Here is a 21197-nt window from a genome sequence, read left to right as displayed (position 1 = left end):
TGTCACCATAGTTCCCATTTTCTTAGAATTTTCTGTCAGTGGAATTCTACAGGGGTGCCTGGCTGGCTCCGTCAGAAGAGCATGCGACTCTTGATCTTGGGGTTGTGGGTTCAAGCCCCCTGTTGGGGGTAGAGATCACTAAATAAAATAAACTTAAAAAAAAATAAATGAAACCATACAACATGTTACCCTTTTGGGGGGGTTTCCTTCTCTCACTTGATATATTTATCTATGTAAATCAATATGTCAGTATCTATCAATATTTTCGAGATCCTTCTGGGCTCATTTTCACTTTTGGCCTATTATGAGTGATGCTGCTCTAAACATTCCTGTACAAGTCTTTGTGTGGGCCTGCTTTCATTTCTCTGGGGTTTAAACCTAGAAAGTGGCATTATCAGACTGTTTTCCCAAATGATTATACCATTTTACATCCCCAACGGGAGAGTCCAACATTTCCAGTCTGAGCCACCCAGGAGCCCCTCAGTCTCTTGGCTTTAAAAGCCGTCTATTTGCTGATAACACCCAGATTTCTGTCTCCAGCCATCACTCTCCCCTGAACTCCAGCCTTGTCCAGGTTCGCCCAGGACAGTCCTGATTTCTGTGTATTATTCGGACATAATTCTTAGCAGCGTTCCGGTGTGTGACTTTCCTGTTGTAGCTATAACAAACGACCGCAAACTCAGTGGCTTAAGCAGCACAAATTTATTACCTCACAGTTCTGTGGGTCAGAAGTCTGACACGGTACTCCACTGAGCTAAAATTAAGGTGGCCCAAAGGACTGCGTCCCTTTCTGGAGGCCCTAGGGGGATACCAGTTTCCTGGCTCATTCAGGGTGTTGGCTGAATTCAATTCCCCACGGTCGTGAGACTGTTTCCTTGCTGGCAGTCGGCTGAGGGCTATTCTCAGCTTCTAGGGGCCACCCTATCCCTTGGCTCGCGGGCACCTTTGTGGTCAAAGTCAGCAAAAATGAGTTAAGTCCTTCTCATGCCCCATTTCTTCTGCCTCTTGTTCCATCCTTGAGTGTCTGTGACCCACTCTTCCACTTGTAAGGACTCCTGTGATTAGATTGGCCCTCCCTGGATAGGCCATGATAACCTGTCCATCTCAACGTCCTTAACCTTAATCACATCTGCGAAGTCCCTTTTGCCATATAAGGTAGAGTCACAGGTTCTAGGGATAAGGGTGTGGATACCCTTGGGGGTGGGGGGATCATTATTCTGTCCATCGCAACTGGTTTGGGCAGTTACATGGACAGCTTATCTTCCAGCCAACTGTCTATTTGACTTTTCTACTTCAGTATTTCATGTGCATTTCGAATTTAAACATGTCCGAAAGAGAACTTTTAATTCCTTCCCCACCAAAAGTCTTTTTTTTTTTTTAAGATTTTATTTTAGGGGCACCTGGGTGGCTCAGTCAGTTAAGCAACTGACTCTTGATACCGGCTCAGGTCATGATCTCGAGGCTGTGGGATCGAGCCCCGAGACAGGCTCCACACTCAGCGTGCGTATGCTTGCTCCCTCTCAAAATAGATAAACATTTAAAGATTTTAGTTTGTTTGATATTTTTAATTTTGTCATGTTTATCTATTTTGAGAGAGAGAGAATGAGTGGGGAGGGGCAGAGAGTGAGGAGAGAGAAAGAACCTCAAGCATTTGGCTCCTTGCTGTCAGAACAGAGCCTGACTCAGGGCTTGAACTCATGAACTAGGAGATCGTGACCTGAACAGCAATCAAGAGTCAGACACTCAACCAACTGAGCCACCCAGGCACCCCTAAAAATTTTATTTTTAAGTAATCTCTACACCTAACATGGGGCTCGAACTTACGACCTGATATCAAGAGTCACATACTCTATCGACTGAGCCAGCCAGGGGCCCCATTCCCTACCAAAAGTCTGCCCTACGTTATCAAATGGCAACATTATCTACCTTGTTATTCAAATCAAAAGCGAAAAACCTAGGCACCGCCTTTGATTCCATAGTTTTCTTTTTTATTGTATTTATTTTTCTAATGTTTATTTTTATTTGAGAGAGTGACAGAGCGCGGATGGGGAGGGGCAAGAGAGCGAGGGAGACACAGAACCGGAAGGAGGCTCCGGGCTCGGAGCTGTCAGCACAGAGCCCGACGTGGGGCTCGAACTCACCGACCGTGAGATCATGAGTTGAGCCGAAGTCGGACGCTCAAGCAACTGAGCCACCCACGTGCCCTTGATTCCACCCTTTTGTTGCCTACATTCAATTGTGCGGCACATCCTGCTGAGTTCAACTCCAAAATGTGTCTTGAACCCATTCCCAAGCAGGCTCCATGGGGTCAGTGCAGGGCCCGACTTGGGGCTCAAACTCGCGCACCGGGAGATGGTGACCTGAGCTGATGTCAGGAGTCGGACCCTTGACTGACTGAGCCACCCAGGCATCCCCAGAGGGATATTTGAAAAAGAAAATCAGATTATATCGTTTGTGTACATAAAAACCTTCAATGGCCTCCAACTGCATTTAGAATAAAATCCAACTGAGGGGCACCCGCGTGGCTCAGTTGGTTGAGCGTCCTCCTCCTGATTTTGGCTCCGGTCATGATCTCGCAGTTTGCTTTGTGGGCTGGAGCCCCGCATCGGAGCCTGCTTGGGATCCTCTCTCTCCCTCTCTCTGCCCCTCCCCTGCTCATGTACTCTCTCTCTCTTTCAACATAAATAAAACGTAAAAAAAAAAAAAAAGTATAAAATCTAACTTCTCATTATGGCCCCAACGGCCACATATCCTGCCCTCTGTCCAACCTCAGCTCTTAACGCTCCCGCTCACACAGCCCACTCAGGCCACGCTCACCTCTCCGCGGTTCGCCGATCTCTTTTCACTTTAGCACCTTCTGTTCCCTCTGCCAGAATGCTCTTCCTTCAGGCCTCATCTCAAATGTCAGCTCTCAGAGCAGCCTTCCCTGAGTCTGTGATGCAACATTATTTCCCTGGCCCCCTCATAAGTCTCTGATGAAGCTCCCTGTTTATCCCCTTCATAACATTACAATCTGTAATGACCTGACTTGCAGGTTACTTTTTTATTGCCTGTGACCCTTACTAGAAAGCCCCAGAGGGCAAGGACCTTGTCCACCTTGCGTTACCGCTGTGGACAGGGGGTCCGACGGCCGTTGCATCGACGTGTGGAAGTCAGTCTTCCTACTCTACCCCACTGTTTGCTTACTTCCATTCTTTGCGATACCACATGGGCCTCCCCTTCCGCCGGTAACCTATCCTTGACCTACCTCCAACCTGTTCTTCACCCCCCAATGTCCTCTCCCTTCCTTCAAGACGCATTACTGGCTCCTCTCATCTATGATGATTCCTTTAATCATTGATTCGGTGGCTATACAGGGAGCCCCCTGGCAGTCTTATACACGGCTGCTACCACATTAATTTTTAAAAATCTTTTATTTATTTTTGAGAGGGAGAGAGACAGGGACAGAGCATGAGCGGCGGAGGGGCAGAGAGAGAGGGAGACACAGAATCCGAAGCAGGCTCCGGGCTCCGAGCTGTCGGCACAGAGCCCGACCGGGGCTCGAACTCACCAACCACGAGATCGTGACCTGAGCTGAAGTCGGACGTTTAACCAACCCAGTTTGGTGCACCCTGCCAGCCATAAAGCAGAAAAGCAGAACGCTCCCTTCACACCCCTGAGAAAATGAAAATAAGCTGGAAGTTTCTTTTAGGACAAAACTAGGGGGATTTACAAAAATGTATTTTTAGTAGTCTCTGCGTCCAGCAGGGGGCTCGTACTCATGATCTCGAGATCAAGAGTCACATGCTCTTCTGACTGAGCCAGCCAGGCGCCCCGCCCCCAAATTAGAGTTTTAAGAGTGGTCCCGAAATTAGAACAATGAGGCATTCCTTTTCACCACGTAACTTTATTGAAAAAGTCAACCCTGTGGAAAAATACACAGAGGATATTAACATGATGTAAGTACCCTGAGGTTAGGATTTTAGATCGAGTAAAAAAAATAATTTCTTTTTGTAGATTTTACAAGTGAAAACAAAATTGTTCACCTCCAGGAAAATGAAGAGTAATAAATATGATGCCTCCCTGTGGGGAAAGAATTTGCCACCCTCCAAACTGTAACAAACAGACCGGGCTACAGCTACAACTCACATTAGTAACAAATGACCACACATTTTTCTTTGGGAAATAAATTTAATAGGGCAAAATACTTTAAAAAAAATTTTTTTTTAATGTTTATTTATTTTTGAGACAGAGAGAGACAGAGCATGAATGGGGGAGGGTCAGAGAGAGAGGGAGACACAGAATCCGAAACAGGCTCCGGGCTCCGAGCTGTCGGCACAGGGCCCGACACGGGGCTTGAACTCACGGACCGCGAGATCATGACCTGGGCCGACGTCGGACGCTTAACCAATGGAGCCATCCAGGCGCCCCCCAAATACTTTCAACATACCAAAAGCCCGTGTGTGTGTGTGTGTGTGTGTGTGTGTGTTTATGCATGTGTAAATTAACAATTTTACTGTTTTTTAATGCATACATAGGCACTATTGGAAAGTACAGCTATAGAAACTTGACATGGAGTCCTTAAGGTGGAATAATCTGAAATGTGATTTTTAAAAAATCTAGTAGAGATGATTAGCCTGAAGCGGTTTTGTTCAGTTATATATGTACTTTTGATATGTGTGTCAAATGTTCTATTTGATCCTTTTTAGGCAACGGGGACATCTTGTGAGAATAACGTGACTAATTTATTTCCAGGGTAAGCTTGCAAGTTAAAGCAAGTTAAAAAGGTGGAGAATTCAGGCCCCTTCACCTGCACATGACTTCAACTGGAAGAAGCTCTTTTGGGGTATAATTAAGCGGTCACAGTAAAAACTGCCTTCTTGAAACAAGATTCCTGAAATTCCTCAGCTTGAGATAGTTTAAATTAAAAAAAAAAATTTTTAGTGTTTTTTTTTTTTTTAACATTTATTTATTATTGAGAGACAGAGCATAAGCATGAGCATGGGAGGGGCAGAGAGAGGAGGAGACACAGAATCCGAAGCAGGCGCCGGGGTCTGAGCCGTCAGCACAGAGCCCCACGCGGGGCTCAAACTCACAAACCGTGAGATCATGACCTGAGCCGAAGTCGGACGCTTAACCAATGGAGCCACCCAGGTGCCCCTAAAAAATTTTTTTTTATGTTTATTTATTTTTGAGAGAGACAGAGAGAGACAGAGCGCGAGCAGGGGAGGGGCAGAGAGAGAGGGAGACACAGAATCCAAAGCAGGCTCCGGGCTCTGAGCTGTCAGCACAGAGCCCGACGTGGGGCTTGAACTCGTGAACTGCAAGATCATGACCTGGGCCGAAGTCGGATGCTCAAGCGATTGAGCCACCCGGGCGCCCCGAGATACTTCAAATTTAAATAAAGAAGGATGCTTCTACTACGGCAGTGATCATTTTTAAATGTTAAACGTTTTGATTTAGTTTCTGAGAAGGTGTAATTTACGCTATAGCGTGTGCACTCCGGAGTCAGCAAGGATTGGGAGTTTCAGAGCAGCTATGTTGGGAAGCCTCGGGTCAAATGGAGCAAAGCTAGGCCAGTGTGGCTTAGTGCAAGCTGTGACCCTGCGGCTAAGCTCACGGTGTGGTATGTATCCGCTCGGCCACTCCAGCTACACTTTGCTTTGAGGTCACGGCGGTGCCATTTCTTTGGTGTCGTGTAAGTTGCACGTGTACGTTGCACATTTCGCTACAGCCACGTTTTGTTATGAAATCGGGTGGAATGCTGCCACAAAACGGTCACGTTGGGAAACTTCCCCTGGCACAGGTGTTCACCAGGACATCAGATCGGATCTCGGAGGCGATACGCGGCTCAACCTTCTCATTTCCGAGAGCAGCAGACAGGAGGACCCGCTTGTCGCTCCACGCACACGCAATTCCGAGGCTACCTCTTTTCCGTGACTGTAACCCGCCTTCAGTCAGTGCCCTTCTTGCTCCATTCGGTTTTAAAGAGTTGGTTTCTTAGACTTCAGCTGTCTGGTTTTGAAGAACTTTTTAAATTCCCGTAATTCCTGGGGCTTCAAACTCTGATCCACCCCTGGGGTCAGCTGATAGCTCAGAGGAGACACAGTGTAACCGTTTTGGTAGAGACAGATTCTCTTGCAGAACTCAAAGGTGCCAAACATAACTCCAAAATACGGAACTATCTGTGTAAAAAGAAATGGAAAGCATGTTCAAAATTTTTTTTTAATTTTTTTTTTTAACGTTTATTTATTTTTGAGACAGAGCATGAACGGGGGAGGGTCAGAGAGAGGGAGACACAGAATCTGAAACAGGCTCCAGGCTCTGAGCCGTCAGCACAGAGCCCGACGCGGGGCTCGAACTCACGGACCGCGAGATCATGACCTGAGCCGAAGTCGGCCGCTTAATCGACTGAGCCACCCAGGCGCCCCAAGCATGTTCAAATTTTAAGCAGAAAACAGTCAGTACGTCTGCAGTCAACCTGACGTGATTCTCGGAATCAGGGAAGATGACAGAATGAAAGCTGGCGACGTATGCTGGTCTTGGTTGGAATCATTTAAGCGTCAGCTCACGCAAGATCAGTCCGGAGTTCTTTGCCTTCTTCGGTGGTGGTGGTGGTGGGGAGGGTCGTGAGCTACTTTGGGAATACGATGAAAGCTTGGGATCCTCTCCCCAGAGAGATGCACACAGGCACATCGTACACTTTTTTGCAAACGATGTTAGGCTGGGGGGGGGTTAGGTTCCCCTTAGGAGGCCATGAGCCCCCATGGGAGGAGCCTCTACACTCAGTGCTCAGCTGCTCGGGGGTGGGGTGTCAGATGCCCCAACGCCACACAGGGTCCCCTCTCTCGGGGCTGACTGCCAGCCTCCACGCCTGGGTCTCGTGCGACCGTCGGCACAAGACAGGGTGTCTCCATACATCCTGTCGGGGAGTGGCAAGGGAACGGGCTAGAATTGGAAGAGGTGGGGAAGAAGAGACTGACCGCCCTTCTCACCTTTAGCAAGTTGGGTGTCAGTCCGTTCCAGAGCGCCAGGACCCCTCGGGCCTTGACTATCTGCCGGAAGCAGTCCACCGCTCCTGAGAAATGGACGTCCACTCCTCCACGGTGCGGAAGGCACGGGCTCTGAGCCTGGCGGGAAATCGAGAAGATGGGATGAGGTGACGCAGTCACCGGGAAATAAATGTTCTAGCCAGAGAAGCCAGCGTCTCCAGTCCGGGCCCCGGTTGCTATGCTCCTGGTCAAGAGGCTGGCCAAGAACGGCTGTCACAGGCCTCTTGTTCGATGGGCTCAGGATGAACATCAACACGCAGTAAAGTCACGACGCCCCGTTCACATTTTTGCGGCTTGTTTTGCTCGGAAGGAAGCAACCATTCAGGACAAAGGAAACTTCATACTTAACGTGGCTTCCCTACCTATGCCCTCTGGACGTGATTAACATTCTCCCAGGCCCTTAACCTTTAAATGCCCCCCTCCTCTGGTTCCCTGTCTTTTTTTTTTTTTCCTTTATGTTTATTTTTGAGAGAGAGAGAGCCAGGATGTTTATTTTTGAGAGAGAGAGAGAGAGCCAGGGAGGGGCAGACAGAGAGAGGGGCCAGAATCCGAAGCAGCCAGCACAGAGCCCGATGCGGGGCTCGAACCCACGAGCCGTGAGGTCGTGACCTGAGCCGAAGTTGGACGCTCAACTGACTGAGCCACCCAGGCGCCCCTCCGTCTCCCTGTCTTAACCGAGGCCTCCCTTGTGAAGCTCTCAGGTGTGGGCCGCTCATTTCTCCACGTCACAGATGTCCCCGGCTGAGGAGCAGATCCGTCTCGCCGTCCCCGGACCCTGACTCCTTGGCTCTACGGCCACAAGTTCTCGGCAGGGGCTCGTGTCACTGAACCACACTCCTTGCTGCTGCTCCCGTCTCTTGACCTCCTGAAGGTCTGCCATGTTCACTGAAGACCGTGCCCCCTGGGGGCTCCCCCTCTTCCAGGTTCAACACCATCTCAGGGAACTTCGGCATCCGTAAGACAAACCCCTCCCGCACTCAGTTTCTGGACCTCGACTTCGGCGATCCTTACTTTTACACCACTTTTGGCCACGTTCACGGACTTCATCGCTACTCCGAGGACTGTCCGGGCCGATCACCAAAATGCTCCCTCCCTGAAAGTCACATGTTTGTCCTTTAGTAAAACAGTTTCAGGGACCAGATGAAAGGACTTCTCAGTATACCATCTGCATACGCACCTGACAGCTCTGGGCCACCGTGAGGGGGACGGCCCCTTACAGCTGGCGTTCAGAAATGGTGTCAGGGTCACACTGAGCGTCGCGCCTACTTTGGTTTGTTTCTGAAATGTCTAGTTGAGGCTAGCATGGCATTCTCGAGGAGTGCAATCCAGATCTGCCAGGTGGGAGGGGCGCCCCGCTGGCTCGGTCACAAGAGCACGTGCCTCTTGGTCTCAGGGTCATGAGTTCGAGCCCCAACTTGGCTGTAGGGATTACTTAAAAATAAATAAGCAAATAAATAAACACGCAACAGAAACGATCTTCCACGCGGGCGAGGCAATAGAGTCTCACAGTCAGAAGAGCAGAATCTCTGGAGTCAGACAAGTCGGGTTCTATCCTGGCCGCCTCACCTGCTGGCCATGTGACCCTGGGCACTTACCTAGCCCTCCTGAGCCTTGGTTTCCTTATTCATAGTACCCACTTCATGGGACTTTCGTGAGAATTAAACGAGGGGTGCGTGGAAGGCACTCAGCAGTGTCCTGCACATGGGGAGGGTCAATAAATATGGGCCAGCGTTGCTATTTACTATTACATAGAAAGTTCGCTTCAGGGCGCCTGGGTGGCTCAGTGGGTTAAGCGTCTGACTCTCGCTTTCGCTCAGGTCATGATCTCACGGTTCACGGGTTTGAGCCCTGTGCTGGGCTTTGTGCCGTCAGCGCGGAGCCTGCTTTGGGTGCTCTCTCTCTCTCTCTCTCTCCCTCTCAACCTGTCTCTGCCCCTCCCCCGCTCATGCTGCCTCTCTCTCTCTCTCTCAAAAATAAATAAACATTAAAAAAAGAAAAAAACGTTCTCTTAAGGAAAAAAGACAACAACTCCTTCCTCCGTAGAGCTTCATGTGACCATCAGCACCGTCAGGACACAGAAGTGCCCCTCTGCCCCCGCGATGCTCTTACGCCGCCCCTTTCCCGTCAGGGCCTCCCCGATTCCCAGTCCTGGGCGGCCGCCGATCTTTTCTCTGGCCTTCTAGTTTTGCCTTTTGAGCACGTCACATACATGGAAGCGTACAGCCGGTAACCTTTCGGGACGGGCTTCTTCCACTGGCCCTGATGCTTCTGCGATTCATCCCTGTTCTGGTTGTTCCTCGGTAATTTGTTCTTTTTATCGCTGAGTCGTGTTCCGTTGTGTGGCCCCACCACAGGGTTTACCCGCTCGTCTGTTAATGGACGTCCCTTTCCCTTTTCATTTGTACTTTTTTTGCAAGTTTATTTATTTTGTATGAGAGAGAGAGAGAGAGAGAGAGAGAGCACGCAGAGGAGGGCAAACACAGGGAGAGAGATTCCCAAGCAGACTTTGCACCATCAGTGTGAACCCTGATGCGGGGTTTGAACCCATGACCTCACGTGATATCATGAAGCGTGATATGACCTGAGCCAAACTCTAGAGTCAGACACTTAACCGACCAAGCCACCCAGGCGCCCCTTATTTCTTTTCTTATTTGTCTGTTCCTCTCAACTAGAATTTTAGTTCTGGGGCAAAGGGGATTTTTGCCTGTTTGGTTCACTATGGTATCTTCTGTATCCTTGACACAGAGCAAATGTTCAAGAAATATTTGAATAAATGAATATATTCACTTAGGGCCTCCTCACTGCCAAATTCAGTAGGATTTTTAAAAATATCTTTTTAAGTTTATTTTGAGAGAGAGAGAGAGAGAAAGAGAGAGAGGGAGGGAGGGCGAGCTGGGAAAGGGCAGAGAGAGAATCCTAAGCAGGTTCCTCGAAGCGTGGAGCTCAAGAACCATGAGATCATGACCTGAGCTGAAACCAAGAGTCAAACACTTAACTGACTGAGCCCCCCGGGCACCCTTGGTATTTTCTTATTGGATTTTGGAGCAGTATTTGGCATTAATAACCAGTAACGTTTTGCCCTCCTCAATTTATACGACTTCTCTAGGAAATTCTACCATAGCCATGGCTTTAAACACCATCTAGAGCTAGATGACTTTCAAATCTTTCTCTTTGGCCCTGACCTCCCACCCTGAGCTCCCAAACCAAGCACTCAGCTGCCTACTGGACATCTCCACCTGGATAGCACACAGGTTTTCAAAACTTCACACTCCTAGAACCCATTCTTGACTTTCACCTTGACCACATGAAATTTATTCTTTCTTTTTTTAAGTTTATTTATTTATTTTGACAGAGAGAGAGAGAGAGAGTGGTTGAGCACAGGGGAGGGGCAGAGAGAGAAGGAGAGAGAACATTCTAAGCAGGTTCCTCACACGGTCAGGGCAGAGCCCAACGTGGGGCTTGATTTTCACCAACCGTGAGATCATGACCTGAGCCAAAATCAAGAGTTGGATGCTTAACTGACTGAGCCACCCAGGTGCCCCATGAAATTTATTCTTTCTTCTGTCTTTCTTTTTAATTAATGAATTAATTAATTAATTTTGAGAGACAGAGAGAGAGAAAACGCATGCATAAGTTGGGGAGGAGCAGAGAAAGAGGGAGAGACAGAATCCTAAAGAGGGAGAGACAGAATCCTAAGCAGGGTCTGCACTCTCACCACAAAGCCCGATGTGGGGCTCGATCTCACGAACTGTGAGTTCATGACCTGAGCCAAACTCAAGAGTCCGACACTCAACTGCCCGAACCACTCGGCCACTCTTGTATTTCTTTTTTGTTTTTTTAAATTTATTTTTGAGAGAGAGAGAGAGAGAGAGAGAGAGAGAGAGAACAAGCATGCTAGTGGGGGAGGGGCAGAGAGTGAGAGAGGGAGACAGAGGATCCAAAGCAGGCTCTGTGCTGACAGCAGGCAGCCTGATGTGGGGCTCAAACTCATGAACTGCAAGACCATTACCTGAGCCCAAGTCAGATGCTTAACTGCCTGAACCACCCAGGCGCCCGGCCTCTTCTGTATTTCTTAACTCAGTGAATGTCACCACCATTCAACCTGCTGCCCCAAGTCAGGAACCTGGGATTCCTGGGAAATCCAAGCTCCTTAGAATGACGTACAAGGCCCTTAAATAACAATTTTCCTGGCATTAAAAGCATCATTCACCCCCCGCACTCCTTAGCAATCTTTCTGTGCTTCCATTAGCTCTCGTTATCCCCTCTGAAGACTTTTCATTTATTCAGATGCTTCTTTCATACCCACTAGGTGCCAGGCGCTGAGGATACAGCAGTGAACAAACAGATGAAAGTCCCTGTTCCCACGGAGCTGAAATTCTAGTTGGGGCAGAGGACTAGACAAAGGAGGTAAATGATTATACCAAATATTCAAAGGCACGGGGTGCTCTGAAGAAAATAGGGGCAGGGAAAAGATACAGGGAGTGCCTAGAGGGTGTGGAAGTCTTATTTGGGTGGTCAAGGGAGACTCACCAAGACCTTTGAGGAAAGATCTGAAGGACTTGAATTGTGCAGCTCTCTGCAAAGGCCCTGGGGCAGGAGCATGCCTAGGGCGTTAGAGAGACAAAAAGGAGGCCAATGTGGTGAGAATGGAATGAACAAGGCAGTAACAATGGCTGGTAGGCCATTGTAAGTATTTTGGCTTTTACTGAGTGAGAATGGGAGTCGCTGGGGGGTTCTCAATAGGAGAGTGACATAAAAATGTTTATTTTGAGGGGGGGGGGGGGGAAAGGGCTAGAGAGAGGGGGAGAGAATCCCAAGCAGGCTCCACGCCGTCAATGCAGAGCCCAACGTGGGACCCGATCCCACGAACTGTGAGATCATGACCTGAGCCGAAACCGAGGGCTGGCCACACAAGTCTGGAGCTCAGGAGAGAGGGTCAGGGCTGGAGATAGAATTTGGGAGTCCTCAACACCTGGATGGTATTTAAAGCCAGGAGACCGGATGAGATCACTTAGGGCCCGAGTCCGGGGATACCCCCGCATTTAGAAGTCACGCAAAGAAGACCAAGAAGGGGCTGTCGGTGTTGAGAAGGGACAGCAGGCCAGGGTGGTGTCTCAGAAGCCAAGTGCAGGCAGTGAGCGAATCAGAGGGAGCCGAGAAGATGAGGCCCGAGTACCGACCGCTGGATTTAGAGACACGGAGGTCACTGCTTGCCTTAAGAAAAGAAGTTTCTGTTGGGTGGTAAGGGCCAAAGTCTGGTGGGCATCATTCAAGAGCGATGGGAAGAGAAAGACTGGAGACAGTGAATACAAACAACTCTTTCGCATGTCCGTTTTTCGGAGGGGGGCTGTGCACTCCGTAGGGACTGGCCTTGTTCAGTTCTGTATCACGTGGCCGGGGCTCTGTGAACGGTTTGCTGAACAAATGCCTGAAATGCTCAGGACGGGAGTGGTCTGGAGTTTTTAAAGCGTTTTGGCGTAACGTCAGGCACGAGTTACAAAGACGGTGGCTCAAAAACTGTCCAATATGATACGGAATCCTTTGAGAAAACCAGGATCAGCTTTCATGGGGTTTCGTTTCTCCCTTTGCAACACTGTGTAGATAGTTCTATTTTGCTAAGCACACCCGTCGCCCATAATAATGGTCGTAGTCCTACTACTAATCCACAGGCATTTGTTGACCGCGTAGGCACCTGTTCCAGGTGAGGAAACTGAGGCCTGGGGACAGGTTCAGTGATTTGATCAAGGTCACATGGCTAGTCCATAAGACATTTTATTCTGTTTTCTGTTCGTTCGTTGTTTCGTGTTCTTTCCCCCGGAGACCGTAATTCCTGATGGCTGAGACCACGTCTTACTCTCCTCTTTCCTCTTTCCGCCATCCTCCATAAATCTCCGTAGAATGTACGAGCAAATTACAGCCAGAGAAGCAGCGCTCAAACTCAAGTTTAATCACTGAAACAAACTACCAAGAAGGTCAGGCCTCGGGGACTGTAGATTTCTGTTGTCTCTGACCACAAAGCCTGGCCCTGTCTTGCTCTCCTTCTGGTTCCCAGATCTTCATTATTCTGGGCCCCGATAACCCCGAATCCCCAAACCACAGACTCATATCTGAAAGGGACTTTAAGATATTCTAGTCCAACGGAGGCGCCCGGCTGGCTCATTCAGTGGAACGTGTGACTCTTGATCTTGGGGTTGTGAGTTGGAGCCCCACCTTGGGTGTAGAGATGACTTAAAAATAAAATCTTCAGAAAATGATATTCCGGGGCGCCTGGGTGGCTCGATTGGTTAAGCGTCTGACTCCTGATCTTGGCTCAGGTCATGATCTCACGGTTCGTGAGATCGAGCCCCGCATCGGGCTCTGCGCTGTCAACGCTTGGGATTCTCTCTCCCCCCTCTCTCTGCCCTCCCCAAATAAATAAATAAACTTAAAACAAATGATATTCCTCTCCAAAGACTTCATTTGACAGATGAAAACTCAAGATCTTGAACGGAAGAGTGACCGAGACGAAAGCCAGGTGCTCTGCCTCCTGGGTCACTGCGGCCTGCCCTCCAGGACCTGCCTCCCAGGGACTCCCTGACCTTGGCCTCTAAGTTCCAAGACATGGGGGCACCTGGGCGGCTCAGTCGGCTAAGCGTCCGACTTCGGCTCAGGTCATGATCTCGTGGCTTGTGGGTTTGAGCCCCGCATCAGGCTCGAAGCTGTCTCTCTGCCCCTGCCCTGCTCGCGCTCTCTCCCAAAAATAAATAAAGCATTAAGTTCCAAGACATAAAATGACAACGTGTGCTGCACGCAACATGTACCTCACTTGTGTCCTTGCAGGACACCCCACCCCGCTCCTTGTCGCAACCCCCCTGGCGATGGCAGCAGTCCTCTATATCATTAGACTTTAGCCTCTCTCGTGAACCCCCACCACAAGGGCATATAATACACAATACAGAAAAACGTCACTAATTCCAACGTGTTATGTGTGTGTGGGGGGGGGGGGGGGGGGAGTGGGGGGGGTTCGTTTAAATTAGTGACACCTAAATTACGAAATTTTAGCAGGATATTCTGTTTTATTATATATGACTGAAAGTAGGTTAACGAAGGACAGCCTAGTAGAGAAACTTTCCGGGCCCTACAATCGCAGACAGCTGAGCCGTTTGGGGAAGTCCAAGTGGGGCGCAAAGGTCACGTGCATGGGTTTTACCGTGACACAGACCTGGATTCCAACCCTTCTCTCTGCCAGTCACTAGCTGTGTGATCGCAAGCAAGTTCCTTAATTTCTCTGAACTTCAATTTCCTCATTTCAAAAACGGGATTTATTTATTTATTTTTTTTAAGTTTATTTGGGGGGAGACAGAGAGAGTGTGAGAGAGGGTGAGCAGGGGAGGGGCAGAGAGAGAGAGAGAGGGAGAATCCCAAGCAGTCTTTGCGCTGTCAACGCGGAACCCAACACGGGGCTCGAATCCACAAGACTTGTGGGATCACGACCTGAGCCGAGATCGAGAGCCAGGCACTGAATGGACTGCACCCCCCGGGCGCCCTATGCTGTTTATATTATTATTTTCCTTACCGAGTCCTGGGATGTTAGTATAATTTTAATGCCGTGCAAATGAATAAGGTTCCACAGTTCTTCATTTTATATGAGACATCGTTGTCTCTTTCCTCATTAATCCAGCTTGATCAACTTTTTAAAAAAGATTTTATTGTTTTTTAAAGTTTATTTATTTATTTTGAGAGAGAGAGAGAGAGAGAGAGAGAGAGAGAGAGAGAGTCGGTCCCAGGCAGGTTCCACACTGCCAGAAAAGAGCCCCATGAGGGGCTTGAACCCACAGATCATGAGATTGTGACACGAGCTGAAGTCTGATGCTTAGCCGACTGAGCCACCCAGGCGCCCCAGAGATTTTAAGTAATCTCTACATCCAACGTCGCTGGGGCGCCTGGGTGGCTCTGTCGGTGGAGCGTCCGACTTCAGCTCAGGTCACGATCTCAGAGTTCGTGAGTTCAGGCCCCACACTGGGCTCTGTGCTGTCAGGGAAGAGCCTGCTTCGGGTCCCCTGTCTCCCTGTCTCTCCATCCCTCCCCTGTTTGTGCTCTCTTTCTCTCTCAAAAATAAACGTTAAAAAAAAAAAAAAAAAAAGGACTCTTGCTAGATACTAAAAGACTCCTTTCCCCGGCGGTGCCTGGGTGGCTTAGTCGGTTGAGCATCTGACTCCTGATTTCGGCTCAGGTCAAGATCTCACAGGTTTGTGAGACTGAGCCCCGCAGTGGGCTCTGGGCTGACAGCGCGGAGCCTGCTTGGAATTCTGTCTGTCCCTCCCCCACTTGTGCTCTCTCTCTCTCTCTCTCTCTCAAAATAAATAAATGAACTTAATTAAAAAAATTGTAAATTCCCTAATTGGAACTGTTTCCCAGCTCCTTCTTCCCTCTCTCTCTTCTTTTCTTAAACTTTACCTCTCTTTTTTTTTTTTTTTTTTGAGGATTTAAAAAAAATTATTTATTTATTTAAGTAATCTCTACACCCAATGTGGGACTTGAACTCACAACCCTGAGATCAAGAGTCATATGCCGTGGGGGCGCCTGGGTGGCTCTGTCGGTTGAGCGTCCACCTTCGGCTCAGGTCATAATCTCATGGTCCGTGAGTTCAATCCCCGCGTCGGGCTCTGTACTGACAGCTCGGAGCCTGGAGCCTGTTCCGAATTCTGTGTCTCCCTCTCTCTCTGACCCTCCCCCGTTCATGCTCTGTCTCTCTCTCTCTGTCAAAAATAAATAAACATAAAAAAAAAAAAAAAGAGTCGTATGCTCTCCTGACTGAGCCAGCCAGGCACCCCTACCTGTCTTTTTAAAAAACTTTGGGGGCGCCTGGGTGGCTCAGTTGGTTAAGCATCTGACTCTTGATTTAGACTCAGCTCATGGTAATGGGATCAAGTCCCGAGTCGGGCTCAGTGCTGAGCATGGAGCCTGCTTGGGATTCTCTCTCTCTCTCTCTCTCTCTCTCTCTGTCTCAAAAATAAATAAATAAACATTAAAAAACCCCACAACCTTGTATTGTAGAGGTGCCTGGCTGGCTCAGTCAGTGAGCATATGGGATCTTGATTTCAGGGTGAGGAGTTGAAGCCCCACGTTGGGCCTCGAGCTTACTTAAACACACACACACACACACACACACACACACACCCATCTCTGCCACTGTTCACGCTGCTGCTTTCGCCTGCAGAGACCTCCCCCTCCCCCCCTTTACTGCCAGGTAAACTCCCGGTGACCCTTCAGGACCCAGCTGAAATGCCTCCTCTCCGGCACCTTCCCAGGTGCCAACCCACCTCCCTCACCTCCCCCTCCAATATATGACCCTCTGGAGACTGTAAAAAGATCAGTGCTTGCAGGAGTTTGGGGGGGGGGGGTGGCAATGAATAGGCAGAGCCCAGAGGATTTTTAGGGTAGTGCAAATACTCTGGATACTATAATGATACATCATGATACATTTGTCCAAACCCATAGGATGTACAACAGCAAGAGTGAACCCTAAGGTAAAGTCCAAACTTTGGGTGATTATGATGTGCCCGCGCGGAGTTCCATCAATTGTAACAAGTGTATCATTCGGGTGGGGGTGGTGAGAATGGGAGAGACAGGCACGTGTGGGGGCGGGAGACGTGTGGGAAATCTCTGTACCTTTCCTTCAACTTGGCTCTGAACCTAAGACTGCTCTAAAAAAATAAATTCTTGATTTAAAAAAGGAATTTTTAAATGAGGTGCCTGGGTGGCTCAGTCAGTTGAGCGTCCCGACTCTTGATTTCAGCTCAGATCGTGATCCCCGGGTCGTGGCATCGAGCCCCGCGTTGGACTCTGCACTGAGCGTGGGGTCTGCTTAAGATTCTCACTCTCTCTCTTGGGGCGCCTGGGTGGCTCAGTCGGTTGAGCGGCCGACTTCGGCTCAGGTCATGATCTCGCAGTTCGTGAGTTCGAGCCCCGCGTGGGGCTCTGTGCTGACAGCTCGGAGCCTGGAGCCCGCTTCGGATTCTGTGTCTCCCTCTCGCTCTGCCCCTCCCCGGCTCACGGCCTGTCTCTGTCTCTCAAAAATAAATGTTAAAAAAAAAAAAAACTTAAAAAAAAAAAAAAGATTCTCACTCTCCCTCTGCCTCTCGCCCCTGGTCACGCACACACACTCTCTCTCTCAAATAAAATTAAAAAAAAATTGTAAAAAAGAGGGGCGCCTGGGTGGCTCAGTCGGTTAAGCGTCCAACTCTTGATTTCGGTTCAGGTCATGATGTCACGGTTTGTGAGTCTGAGCCCCACGTGGGGCTCTGTGCTAACAGTGTGGAGCCTGCCTGGGATTCCCTCTCTCTCTCTCTCTCTCTCTCTCTGCCCCTCCCCCACGTGTGCAAGGGCCCTCTCTCTCTCTCTCTCTCTCAAAAATAAATCAACTTTTAAAAAACTATAAAAAAAGAGTACATAAAAGGAGGGACAAAAGAAAGAAAAGGAAAAAAGAAGCAGGGTCTTGTACTTGGAGCAAACGGGAGCTCAGAACCTTTCGCCTGTTACTGGAAACAACTTTTATCTTCCGTGGACACGTTAAGACACAACCTGAAGACCAAGCTGTCCCGTCCCTACACCGTCTGAGGATGTATAGACGCGGAAGGCAGTCGTGGTAGGAAGCTTTTGTCTTCCGGCCCGTCTCCAGTAACCAAGCGACAAAAGAAGCCCACCGTATGGGCGTAAAAGGACCTTCATGGTCCTGTGAACCACGTGGCCCAGGTTGCTCTTGGCAGACCTTGACCCCCAAGGGCCGTCCACATACGGCTGGGGAAGCGCCCGGCTCTGCCGTGGGGAGGTCCGCACAGTGGGTGTGGGCAGCTGGCCTCATCACGGCCGCCGACAAGCTACCCTCCACCCCTACCCGCACGCCTCGCCTCTCAGCAGACCAGGGGGGCCGCTAGCAGTCCAGAAAGCCCGAGGTAACGGGAATGGCGGGGAAGCCGGCAAAGGGACCGCAGGTTAGTATTGCGCTTAAGAAGAGAAACCGTGAGTTCCTGGGTGCGGGGTCGGGAGGTGGGGGTGGGGAAACCAGAGGTGCGGCTGGGCCCGACTCGCGGGGACTGAGATGTAGGGGAGTGGAGCCGGCTGAGGCCTTGGGAGCAGCGCCCGGAGCAGCAGTGGCCCCGAAGAGCCAAATTTAGCGTCACCCCGATGGGGCTGAGGGGAAAGATCAAGAAAGCGGTTTTCGGAGGGCTGGGAGTATACAGATTTGTGCCGTGCTGGCGCACGGTGGCCTCTAGGTAAATGCCCGTCAAGCGCACCCAACCGGATGAATCATTAACCCTCCTACCGTCCCCGCTCCCCATTCTCTCTTGAGATCGAGGGTCCTTTCCTTTGAGGTTTTGTGAGGCTAGCTGGCCCTTTTGTGTGTGTATGACAATCACAGAGCACACGGAAACACACCTGGACAGGCTTTTATAGTTCGAATCGGGCCTCCAACGCCACGCATAGATTCTGAAGAGATGCTTCAAGAACAATAACAAATAGCACCTCAGTTTTATTGACAATCTGTCGCGTGCCCGGCTCTGTATCTGCATTAACCCAATTCTGTGTTCTCTGCGGGTGTACGAGTCAGGCACTACGCTTATCCCCATGTTTTACGGACGAGGAAGACGAGGCTCAGAGAGGCCGCACGCCTTACGCAAGTTCACAGAGGGGTAAGGGGCAGGGCCGGCATCCAGACCCCATGCTCTGAATTTTTTTTTTTTAATTTTAATATTTGAGAGAGAGAGAGAGAGAGCGCGCGCGCGTGAGCAGGGGAGGGGCGGAGAGAGGGGGAGACGGAGGACCCCAAGCGAGCTCTGTGCTGACAGCAGACAGCCCAATGCGGGGCTCGAACTCTCAGACCACGAGGTCACGCCCTGAGCCGACGTCAGGTGCTTAACTGACTGAGCCACCCAGGTGCCCCCCAAAGCCCATACTCTTGACCACTGAGTGAGTCTGCCCATTACGGCTTTAAGAGGAACGTAGCTGTCAAAACCAATCAAGCAACAGCTCCGTGGGGGGAGCAGAGAGGTCAGCAAGCTGTGGTCTTGGTCTCCTCCTGACAGCAGGGTCTTTCCTGGCTGAGAGCAGGCCTTCTCTGGGACCTCTCTTTCTCTCTCTCCCCTACCTCCTTCTTCACCCCTGCTGTGGAGGTGGGGACCTCGCTCTCTCCCCTACCTCCTTCTTCACCCCTTTTGTGGAGGGGGGGGGGCGGTCAGCGCCTATCAGAGCTGCTGTTACTGTTGAGCTGGAGCTCAGAGAAGCCTGCTTAGCACAGGGCGGCCATTTTGATTCCCGGAGTAAGCCAGCTCAGGTCAGAGGAAAAGGGCAGAGTGATTTTACAGGAGTGGAATTAGGCAGGCCCCTCCCTACTGCCTCCTCGCCTGCCTCTAGGGCCAGCCTTGTTTCCATGACCAACAACTGCCATCCCTAAAGTATTTAGGGCACTCTACACCTTTTGGGAAAACCCAGGGGAGAGTTCTCCTTCCCCTACACCGGCACAACTGATGCTCAACCAAAGCCATCTTGCCTAAGGGATGTCCGGACATCCACCTGGATCCGAAAAGTGTCTGGTTTTTTTTTTTTTGGCAGACTGCCAAGGTAAAGCTACTGACTTAGGCAGAAGTTAGTCCCCAAAGGGGCCAGACCCCAGAGTAAGCCGGCAGACAGCCAGGAGCGGAAAATGGCAACAGAGTAAAGGCAACGTTCCCGTCCTCTCCCACTACCCGGAGAGCTTTAGAACTCAGCAGTGTTTGCACCACTGGATAGGTGAGGTGGCTCTACCGAGCTCTGGTCCAGCTCTGTTCCTGCTGGGAAGAGACGCTGTGTCAGGCAAGGAGTGTTGAACTGGACAGAAGACCTGAAAACCCTGCTCGCCTGTGCCTGCCTGGTCAGTTTGTGGCCCGCCAGAGGTCCTGGCTACTGAACCATCTGTGTTCCTCATTCCGATCTGCTGGCTTCAAGCCTTCCATTGTCAGGCTGCCAGGGACTAAAAGAGAGCCTTTGGGCAGCCCGGTTTTTCTAAAGACTCCCCTCCCCGCCCTTTTAACTTGAGTTAACCATTCCCTGGCCCAAACCACGCTCTTGTCTGTCCGTTCCGGAGCGTGTACGTTATTGTTTTTGTGTTTGTTGGTTTCGACTGCTCTGGTACTGAGACCGTGAGCTCCCAGTTGTCAAGGTCAGGTCTCCGCCCTCATCCTCTACTCCTGCCTCCAGGGCAAGGGAACGGAAAGAAACGGACAGATTACCTGGTGTCTAGGCACAAGCGCCCCGTCCCCGTACTCCGTCCTGGAAGATAGAGCATGGGCCGGAGGAAGGAGAAGCCTGCGTTCAATCCCAGCCCCACCACTTGCTGGCTGTGTGACTGTTGGGCAAGTAACTTACCCTCTCTGCGCCTCCTTTCTTCAGCTAGAAAACTTATTTCACAGGGTCGATAAGGAGGATGGAGTGGGATAATAAACTGCCTCGTCCCTGCTGCATGACCAATAAATGGTAGTTCTTATCAGATTATAATTTATTAATCCCAGGCAAGACTCTCCTTTCATTCCCTCCTCCTGACCTACTTTTGTCCCCACCCTTGCCCCTGACAAAAGCCTCCCCCGTCACAAGAGAGCGCAGATTGAGACCCCCCGTTCGTTCACCTTGGGCCACAGTTACTGAAATCAACAAACTAACAAATACAAATTCTCCGACGCTGGCCTTTCAGCATATTCACCTGTCTTCAGATGGGAACAGCTGGGGAGGGACGGGCACAGGACTTGGAGCTCACCCCATGGCAGCTAAGGCTCAATTCTGTGCTCACGGGCAGTGAGATCTCATAAGCCGGCCCTGAACTTCATTCATTTTTCAGCAAGTATCGAGTGCCTGCCACATGAGGCCACATGCGGTGGGGACACACAAATGTGTGAGCCCTACTTCCCGAAGGCAAAGAGCTTGCAGTCTCGAGGGGATGGAGGGGCTCGTGACACGGAAGGTTATAACACAAGGAAGCAGGTGACTTCGAGCCAGGAGAGAGCCATAAGGAGAGTTGAGCTACGGGGCATTCCGAAGGGGGAGACTCCCGCTGTGAGGTGACAGAAGGCTTGAGGAGGTGGCCCTGATAGGGGGGAGGTGGAGACACAGACGTGGGAGAGGGTGGGGCATGTAGAGAAACGCTAAGGAAATTCA

At 50.2% G+C, this 21197-nt stretch overlaps 1 protein-coding gene across 1 annotated transcript in view; it reads right to left on the bottom strand.

Moving 5' to 3' along the window:
• Positions 1-3521: 3521 nt before the first annotated feature.
• Positions 3522-21197, bottom strand: part of SLC25A43 (solute carrier family 25 member 43) — a 44575-nt gene continuing 26899 nt past the window's right edge. Inside the window, exons 5-6 of the mRNA XM_049643282.1 lie at positions 6975-7109; positions 3522-6164 (exon numbers count right to left, since the gene is read on the bottom strand). Coding sequence (XP_049499239.1) covers positions 5964-6164; positions 6975-7109 — 336 coding nt within the window. The 3' untranslated portion in view covers positions 3522-5963. The remainder of the gene's footprint in view (positions 6165-6974; positions 7110-21197) is intronic.

The sequence above is a fragment of the Panthera uncia genome, chromosome X, assembly GCF_023721935.1.
Source record: "Panthera uncia isolate 11264 chromosome X, Puncia_PCG_1.0, whole genome shotgun sequence".
NCBI classification, from domain to species: domain Eukaryota; kingdom Metazoa; phylum Chordata; class Mammalia; order Carnivora; family Felidae; genus Panthera; species Panthera uncia.
Note: the sequence above shows the minus strand (reverse complement) of the source record. Positions and strands in the feature narration are given on the sequence as shown.